We start from the raw sequence: 9,846 nt of genomic DNA on the forward strand, positions 1-9,846 counted from the left end.
AAGTACCTTGAGTTAATGTGTATGACGTCCAATCAAAGACCAATTGTTGAGAGAACGTGAAATCCAATGGCTGCTCGTACTCGGGGTAATAAGGAAAAGTTGAACAATGATGTTTCCAACTTTTCAGGGTTGAAAAAAGTTGTCCTAATGTAACCTGGTATAGTGTGTCAGAAAGACATTGATAAGTGAGTATGGAAGTTTTTGTTTTTCATAAATATATTTCTTAATCCATAGATAGAACTAATTTTTTCATAACATCGTGATTAACCAAAGAACTTACCAGATATTCTTACAAAAAAACAGCTTCTACTAACAGTGGTACACCTTGGTAACGTGGAGAACAAAAGGTACAGAGTATTCCAACCAGAAGCTGCAGCTTTTTCACAGACAGCCATAACATGGGACCCAGTTATCAGCACCGAACCCAACACAACCTTGGACAATTAGTTGTTCCCTTGACCGTACACCCAATTATGAAGAGAATTCTTTGTTCACGTGTTACCAGCCTGTACAAGCCCGTTCCCCTCCTAGCTTTGGTTTTTGTCTCTCATTCCTGACAAGCCATTATCCGACACCCGTATTTAGGCCAACCACCAAAGCAAATTCCTTTATCTGTTTAGGCACCAACACATGAAATGTTACGTTCATGCTCATCTTATCTTCGTTTGTCTCGGCGTACTGTGTACTGCGTGTCTCCCACTACAAATTATTACAAAATCCATTGACAATTTTTTTGTTCCACAGCTTCAACATATGTTTAGACAATTTGCAGATATGGCAATGTCAAAAATGAATGCAAACACCCCCAAAATCATATTATGTAGTGCTACCAATCTCAAAATGACATGAATGAGATAGGTTACTGTAGAAAAGTGTAACCTTTTACATATTCCGGCCTCTTTTTTCCTTTTTCCTCTATTTTTCAAAAAAATAAAATAAATGAATATATAATTTTATGCAATTACATCTGAACAATATGCTATTTACAGAATTCCGACAGTCCCTAGTTAATAGCAATAAGAGGAACTCTGGAATCTCTCACTGATTGAGCGGCTTCATATGCCCCGATATGTTTAACATCTCCATTTGCATGTTTAGGAGATCTTGCATCCCAGAATGACCTCAACAATTCCTCAAACGATGGGGTTCTTAGTTCTTCTATGGATGAAACACTAGGTAAATTGAAGAGTCTCTTTCTTGGTGTTGAACAAGATGGTTCGTCGACCTGTATGGCACCGTAATTTAAACATGAAAAATTATAAACCAGTAACCAGTGAAATATTGTCGAGGCTAAAACATACTATACTTGAGTCCTTAAGTCACTTTCTTACCACGTATTCGTTGAGAAGACATTCCCCTGCATGTTCAGTTATCTCTACAATTTTGTGGTAATGACCACCCTTTAGTTCTCTCAAATCACCACAGCAAGGAATAATCATAGAGTTCAGATTCCCACAAGCTTCATGATCAAGTTGCAATGAATCTGCAAGTGTTTTTAACTTTTCAGATGACGTTTATTGTATTATTTATACCTAGGTAACAATGATGACGCATAGATGTAACACAAAAAAATACTGACGATCAATGGATGAGTTAATATCCTTATTTGCTATTCCCGCATCTTCAAGTGTAGTTGACACGGCACTAGAGAAACGGGAACGTAGAGTTTGATTAGCTTCAATTCCTCCCCTGGCCACATAGCAATTCAAAAAAGGGTTAACAAAATGTGTTTTCTTTCATTGATCTTTATTGGGAAATACAAGACCTACCTAACAATAGTATCCACAGAAGCAGCATTTCTCTTCTCCAGACCAAGCAAAGACTCTTGAGCTTTTCTCCATTGTTGTGAACCTACTTTTGCCTTGTTGAGGCTGCAGTAGTTTTTGTTCAGTACAGGAATCGCTAAATAGAAGAGAATAATAGACTGGAAATATAATATGCATTATCCTAGCTCATACATACCAGATTTGAAGAACCTCCACGAGGTCTTTCTTCCCAGATTCTACAGCAGAGGTATCCTCCTGATAGTTGGATTCTGTTTTTTCCATGTGAACTCTCCATTCTGTCTTGACAGAAGAAGTGGAATCCTGCATGGTTAATGCTTCTTGCCGCAGTTTACTGGTTCTACAGTTTGCACTTTCTCTAAGATCATTGACTGTCATTTGAACCTGATATGATAAATATCAAAAGGAACGTTATGTTCATCATATGTACTCATGGACGTCATTACAGGTAAACTTAGCATATTTAAAAGCAAAGGTTACCAATTGTTTCTTTCTTGCATTTGAACTTGCTAGCATTTCTGCCACTTTCTCCAGTAGTTGCTTTTCTTCATATGCAGTACACTCCTAAAAAAGAATGAGAAGCATCAAAGGTTAGAAAAGAAAAATGAGTGTAAACCATATCAAACCATGATTTATGCAAAATTCTCCAAAAAGAAGGTACTCCGAGCACCTCAAACTTCTTCTCAAGTTCACACAATTTCTGATCATTGACCAATTGTGCTTCTTCCACAATTCGAGTCAGACTAGATGCATGCCTGTCTATTGTCTCAAAAAAGTTCACCGTTATTTTAGATACTGCACGTGTACTCTCTACTGCTCTAGCATGCGCCTGAATGAAAAATAGCATAAATTTCAGGATATATATCACAGCAATTCAGTCAAAAAACTAAAAATAACAGACCTCTTGTTGTTGACGAGCATAAGCTGTTAAATTGGCCTCTTGCTTGTGGAGACTACTTTGAAGATCATTTAGTAACGAATCAGCTTCTAAGGCAATTCCTTTAAAAAGCTGAACCACATAAATTGAGTTAAAAAGGGCCAGAAATCTTAATTAGAATCAACTTAAGGTTAAAGACAACTTACATCCTCCAAGGCAGATGAATGCTTGGCTACTTCAGATTTCAAGTCATCGTAAGTTAACTGGTTATTTACTTTAAGCTCCTCAGCTAAATCATCCAGAGCTTTGATACCAGAACCATACATGTTTTTCAACTTTCCTACTCGTTCTCTAAGATCTTCGGTAGCCTTCAAAATCATACCAAAATGAAGTTCACAAATCAGAAAACTGAAGTTTAACAAATGAATACAATCACATCGTTTGTTAACCCACCTTTGCTTTCATTGATACAAAAGACTGCATATCTTCATCCATGTCCTTCAGTTGCTGCTCTTGATGCATTACTGAAGCTGAAACTGTCTTGTGCAAAACTTCAAGTTGTTGAGCTAACTGAGACTGGAATTTCTGGATAAGTATTCTATTTCCTTCTTCAATTTTATCCTTCCGCTCTGAAGGTTGGAAAAGGCAATTTCATCCATGATGTCAGAACCATGTGCTTCTCCAATTTTAGAAAACCATTAGAGAATTACACTCACCAATTTTTGAAAACAGGTTTGACACATCTGATGCAGCATTCTCAAGCTCTGATCGTAGTTCAATAGCATGCTCCACAAGTTCTTTCTCTAGAAAAGGTATGAAAATTTGTTGAAATTAAAAGATTGGAAGTATAATGATCTTACCTAAGGCATGAAACGAGTAGCATTTGAACCAACCCAGAAAACGTATCTAATAGGGAACACACAAATGGCACAATTACTAACCAGATTTTAGGAGATTTGATATCAAAAATTCCTTTTCCTTAATTGTTGCATTTGCTTGTTTGTGCCTCTCCTCAAGATCAAACAACAACTGCTCAGTTTCTTCTAGACTTTTCTGAAAATACAGATGTCAGGTGTAAGTTCAATTCTTGAATAGATAAAATGTCCAGAACTAAAGAATGCAGTTAGCACAGCCACTTTTACCTCAGTTTTTTCAAGTTTAATACTTAATTCAGCAGTCAAAAGTTGCTGAGAATTGTAGAGTTCTTGAAGCTCCATCAATTGCTACACACATATGGCCAGTTCGTGTTTCAATAGCTAAGTAATCAATAAACAAAACAAATGTAGGAGTATAATTAATAATGAAATATACCTTATCCTTAGACTCTGCTTCTAGTTCCATGCGTTCTATCTTCTCAGCCATGGCCTAGAAAAACATAGTGAAAATTTAAGATTAGGAATATTTCCAGAATTATAACAGTATATTCATATATTTAAACACTTATTAGGAAACCTTCTTCTCTGCTTCTTCATGAAGGTAGCGATCACGTGGTATATAGATTCCATTCTTCTCTCTTGCTGCATACACCTCTGTTTAACATAAATAAGAAGAAGAAAAAGACTACATTTCAGCACTGAACCAGAGGGAAAAAAAGAGAAAGAACAACCAACAGACTATTAGAGAAAAAAGAGCACCAATAAAAACAAAGGGACAGAAGCTACATTAATATGGAACGGTCAACGACCTTGTTTTAGTCTGTCAATTTCAGAATACAAATCCTTAATCATTGCAGATTTCATCATTTTCTGATTAATCTGAAAAAAAAAATCAACTTTAAACTATTAGACATGCTCTGCTACCTGATAAAAGGAGCAAAAGGTTGATCAAAACGAAGGAGCAGCTATAAAAAGTCACCTCTGGTTTGTTCTTGATATTTTTTGCACGGTGTGCATAATCCAAGGTACTAAGGGTTTCTTCCAAACAGTGAATGGAAGGGGATATTGTTGCAATAATGCACGTTTTGGTTTTACCACCCAAGGAATCCCTCAACAATCTGGTTAATTTGCTATCCCTGATATAGTAAGATATATCTTAATAATAAAATCACTCTCCACATTTAAAAATAATCAAAAAATGAAAAAGAGATTTGACTAGAAAAGTTGCAGTTACTCATACCTATATGGAACATGACCTGAGTGCTCAACTAGAGCATTAATCACTCTACCAAGTGTAAGCAAGCTTTTATTAATCTCCCCAGCCTCCCTTGCTCTACTCTGCAAGTATTATTTTTTTTCATAGTGAAGCTCCAAAGTAATGATTTTTTTCAGACAAATGCCATAGAACGAAGAGGCAGAGATGATGTCAGCAGTGAAAAACACTAAATAAATAGACAAGGCCCAAATGGTAATTCAATTTCAGAAATACAGTGAAGCGATATTACACAATTTAGACACTATCAATATTCTTACATCCCGACTACAATAAGTTATCTCCCAGGAAGTATGTCAAACAGAGGTTTTCACATTTTTACCATTTAAATGCATGTGCCAACATTTAATCATCTGTACCTCTCTTGCACCAGATCGTGAAATATTCTCAGAGCCTGCAAGATCCACAAGATTTAGCTTCCCGCATTTAATCATTTCCTCACCCTCTGGAGTGGATTCCTTAATATGAATTGTGATAGAAAATATGGAGTGAGAACGACTGCTTTGTTTGTTGAGAAGAGTCTCAGCTGTACGCCTCTTTGCAGAACCTTTTTCCAATATCTTGTAAATTTCATTTGCAGTGCAAACAATCTCTTCTTCCAAACCCCTGACAAAAACACCCCCCTTCCCGTCCTCCATTAGAGCAATTGGTTTCCTAGACTTGTCATCTATAAATTTTGTTGTCTCCTCAGGGGCCAAAAGATCACTTATTTCCTCATTGTAAAGCTCTAGAAACGTTACTTTCATGTTATACTCAGCATTCTGAGCTTCCAATATATCAAAAATCTGTTTCACAGCTCTCGGGATGACACCAGCATCACTCGGAAATTCGCCATTCTGCAGAATCAAGCAGCAAAGAAAGAAAGAAATTTCAATACAAAGCAATGAGAAAATAACAGAGTTTATTAGGTGACATGAATAACCTTCTTTCTTGCACCTCCTTCCATTGTGTAAGTCTTCCCTGTCCCGGTCTGTCCATACGCAAAAATAGTGCAGTTATAGCCCTCGAGCACTTCATACACAATTGGAGACACTGCCTGCTCATACAGCTCTTTCTGTTGAGAGTTAGGACCAAACACCTACGCCAAAATAGCCCAAAATCAGCATAATCGCACGGTACAATCTTATCAAGATCATGATTACGATTGATAAGAGAGTAGGTACATAGTAATGTCACAATAATTAAAGAACTCCGAATTCAAAATTTAATTCCTCAACGTTGTTGTCTTCTGGAAATCTGAAAGTACATTTAATGAAATTCTCTCTCCTAACTCGAGCCTTCAATGCATAAGCCGTTCAAATTACAACAACACTTTATTATCCTCAATTCAAAGAGCACAACAATAATTTTAAAAAAAAAAGGAAAATGCAGAAAACCTTGTCAAACGCGAAGGTTCTATCGATCTGTTTGTTGGCGATGCTCTGAACAGCTGAAACCTCTCGTCTACCTTCGTTACACGATATCACAACCGGCGTGTGCAGCCTCATTTCATCTTCACTCAACGGCCTGCAGAAACGACACCGATTTTATTTTATTTCACTTTTCAGTTTCGGAGCCGTAAAACGCTAAACAAGCTCAATGACCGAGTCAGCGGCGAGTTAGAGCGAGTCAAACTCACCTGCACCGTACGAGAACCTGCACATTGACGCCTTTGTCCTTATCATACTTGCCATGAGTGCTGGAATTTGAATCCGCAGATCGCAGATCTCGCGCCGGCTTATCGCTGGAGCGCGGCGTCTGCGACGGCGACAACGGTATCATTCCGCCTGCTCCTCTTCTCTGCTGCGTCTCCATTGCGGTTCCACCTTCTAAATCGGTTCGGCGAATCGCGATCAGTGAAACGCTTCTTCCGGCGTCCTCTCACTGCGTGCGATTTGCGGTGCGATCCGCGCGACGGAAGAGTGAAAGTGTGAGAGTGAAGCTGCGAAGAGAAGAATGAAATGTGCGGATCGTGCAGGAAGAATAATCCGCTGCGGAGTTGAAATCGGAAGTTACAGTGTGCCGGCCTTCTAGTGTGTTCTGTTTCAAACGGAACTTCACGTGAGAAGTGGTGGAGTCAAAGACTGTTCACATTACACACAACACAACCAATGCCTTTAAGATATCTTTCTTACTATTTTTTATGCTTAATGTGTATATCTAATAGTATCAAGAGAGAGTACCTCTTTTGGGAGCTGAAAGGGAAAAAAAAGTGGTGCAATTAGACAAAAGTAAATTATTAATATAAAAAAGGAAAATGGAAATTGAATTTTGAAGATCGTTGAGGGGCGTTTGAAAATAACTGACGGAAAGTTATCAGGAGAAGGACGGGGATGACGGCGTCTATGTGGGACGTTTCACGTATCATATCATCCGACCGTTATAAAGAGGAGAAGCTAGGTAAATAGAAATTGTTTACATTTTTTTTGAATTTTTTTGAATTACAATTTTTCCGAATTCAAGAGCTTTTCTAAGTGCGATTAGATTTGGGATTACACTTGCTTTAAGAAGAAGTAGGTCCCTTAATCACTGTTTTAGAATTAGGTTTTTCCTGCGATTATTGCGTGGAGTTATTGTTCCTATTATGATATGATTCTGCAAAGAAAAAAGGTTTCTATCACTGAGGAGAAAAGCACGCGAAATGCCCAAGGACCCACTGCATGATTGGTTGCTTACAAGGAAATTACACACTGATAATTGATTATATTTTTTAATCTTCCCTTGCTGAATAGTCTAATAAGGGTTTTTTTTTTAAGTTGAATAGTCTAATAAGCGTTTCTTTTTTAAGTTTGGTTTTCATATTGATTTTTGTTCGAGATCTCATATCGATTAGAGATTAGAGTCTTTCATTGTATATAAGTGAGTGCAAACTTCATCTCATGAACCCGTTTTATGGGATTGAGTTAGGCTTAAAATTCACTTCTTAATATGGTATCAGAGTCATTTCGAGTCTATCCTAACGAGTGTTTGTTAGATTTATCAGGCCACCCACTGTCGAGCTGTTGGACCACCCATAATATGTTATCTCAAACACAAGTTGACAGTCTCGACGTGAGGGGTGTATTAGTTAAGAGTGAAATGTTGGAAGTATTTATCTTCCGAGATTGGGTGGAGTTGAGATAGGATGGAGCATAATTAAGTGGCTGGTATTGTTGAAATCTTCCTCGTTCTTGTCTTTGAATAGAGAACATGATGAAAGCAATGCAAAGTTAAAGTGAAAAATTTGATGAAAAATGTTAGAGAAAGGAAACGGGAGAAGGAAGTTTGGTGGCTGAGGAAAGAAAAGACAGAGTGGGGTTTAGCAATGTGGTATAGTAGTGGTACAAGTTACCCCACTTGATAGAGTGAGCCACATGCCACTTGGTTTCTGTGATTCTATCTTCCATTCCTTTTTCTTCCTTTTCGTTTCTTAGTACCTTCTAATCTTGTGACTCAATATGTTTAAAATTCATATCAATCAGCAAGATTTTTTTGTCTAACACATTATTTTGAAATTTAGATCAAAACTTAAAATGATGGAGTTATTCACAAAATACAACAAGCTTTGGGAGTTAGCCATGCCGCCAAATACTATATTTGATTTATGGTTGAGCAAAACGCAAATTGGCGTGAACCGAAAGGAAAAGATTTTTCTTTTCACTCATGATGTTTAGACTATGTGTCAAAGTAAATCATCATCCAAAGTGCAAGTAAATAATCATCCAAATTAGTGTAAGTATATATAGTTCTTTTTATGAGTCAGTCATCATCAAAATTAGTAGAAGTATAGTTCTATTTTATGAGTATAATGGCATGATAAGGGATGATGAGTGACCTGTGTACTGTGAGGATAGTGAGGGATTCAAATACTACTTAGGTTTGTTGATGAGTGATTGATGTGTCGGTGATCTTCGTGTTTTCTTCTGTCTCCTTCCTTTAATGTTGGCACTCAGTCGGACTAGGGATATCTGGGATTGTACTCCGACACTCAAGTCATTTTTTTTGTCAAGAGTGTGTTATATTGGGATCTGAACCCGTACCTTACTCTTTTATCATGCCCCTTTTATACAAGTGTGTCATTTGTTCCCATCTGTTACATGTTGGAGATATTTTTTAGATCTTTTAGGTTACATCCTCGGACAATCAATCACAGTGTCGACTGATACAACTTGATCTATCAAACAAACTCATATTAAAATAAATTTAAAATGATTTTAATATTATTTTAAAAAATAAAATTTAAATTTAACTTAATTTTTTGAAATTGACTCATAAAATTAGGTTTGTACTCATTCACTTCTATTTATTGGTATATCTCTAGTCGATATGAGATTTTTAAACATTTTCAATTTTTTTTTAACATTTGGTAGCCACACCTAATCTGGTAAATAGATAATAAATACTACTCTATATTTTAAATGTCATGTGTATTAATTAATTGTCTTAGTATATTAAACGGGTGATTTAAAAATATATACAATTATTATTATCAGCCCTAATTGTAGCAGTCTAACTTCACATTAACATGGCCTGCATCCTACCCAAAAGAAAAAAAAAAAAAAACACGGCCTGCAACGTTGTTTAACCCGAAAACGACTTCAAACCATCATCTTGACATCAATGACAGCATGGGAGGGACCATTTTCACAAGTAAGATTAAGATTGGATTTTAATTCCCCAAAACTTTAAGGTTAACCCAATCAAATTGTTAAACCAATTTATAAAGCAATATTGATACTTATTTATATGGAGATTGGGAAAGAACAGTATGTGTCAGTTGTAAGCAAACATATAGGTATCCACTTTTCAACAGGTGAAATGTGGTCATGTGAAAAAAAGAGGAAGTTACAGCATAAAGTTAAAAGTGTATATATACTGATGCAGAATCCACCACCCCTCTATTAATACGATTATTTATAGGAACACTATCCTTAAATATTGTTACTTAAGACACACTCTATCTCTGTCTATGCTTCGTATGTACCCTTCACGTCACTGTTCCTTTTAGTTTGCTGACAGATGGATGCCTCTTCTCTGACATCTACACATGACTAGGTTCTCTGTGTTTGCTCCTCACAA

General features: G+C 36.7%; 1 protein-coding gene across 1 annotated transcript; it reads right to left on the reverse strand.

The window, feature by feature from the left end:
- Window positions 1–790: 790 nt before the first annotated feature.
- Window positions 791–7,007, reverse strand: LOC137817317 (P-loop containing nucleoside triphosphate hydrolases superfamily protein). Its single transcript, XM_068620569.1, has 22 exons — window positions 6,428–7,007; window positions 6,186–6,315; window positions 5,732–5,887; window positions 5,169–5,645; window positions 4,777–4,874; window positions 4,516–4,672; window positions 4,346–4,415; window positions 4,114–4,190; window positions 3,973–4,026; window positions 3,804–3,884; window positions 3,603–3,714; window positions 3,378–3,464; window positions 3,115–3,290; window positions 2,868–3,029; window positions 2,686–2,793; window positions 2,455–2,613; window positions 2,265–2,348; window positions 1,963–2,168; window positions 1,770–1,871; window positions 1,580–1,689; window positions 1,332–1,483; window positions 791–1,225 (listed from the first exon to the last, which is right to left on the reverse strand). The coding sequence occupies exons 1-22, from the start codon at window positions 6,601–6,603 to the stop codon at window positions 1,004–1,006; spliced, it is 3,156 nt and encodes a 1,051-aa protein (XP_068476670.1). The 5' UTR covers window positions 6,604–7,007; the 3' UTR covers window positions 791–1,003.
- Between the last annotated feature and the right edge of the window lie 2,839 nt (window positions 7,008–9,846).

This window comes from Phaseolus vulgaris, chromosome 5, assembly GCF_051622355.1.
Source record: "Phaseolus vulgaris cultivar YP4 chromosome 5, ASM5162235v1, whole genome shotgun sequence".
NCBI lineage: Eukaryota > Viridiplantae > Streptophyta > Magnoliopsida > Fabales > Fabaceae > Phaseolus > Phaseolus vulgaris.

Excerpts from the sequence above, each read along its gene's own strand:
- LOC137817317 (XM_068620569.1), bottom strand. The coding sequence starts at position 6,603 with ATGGAGACGCAGCAGAGAAGAGGAGCAGGCGGAATGATACCGTTGTCG. Across the intron at positions 3,885-3,972 it reads AAGCAGAGTCTAAGGATAAG|CAATTGATGGAGCTTCAAGA; the intron begins GTATATTTCATT and ends ATATGTGTGTAG. Across the intron at positions 2,794-2,867 it reads ATTCATCTGCCTTGGAGGAT|CTTTTTAAAGGAATTGCCTT; the intron begins GTAAGTTGTCTT and ends TATGTGGTTCAG.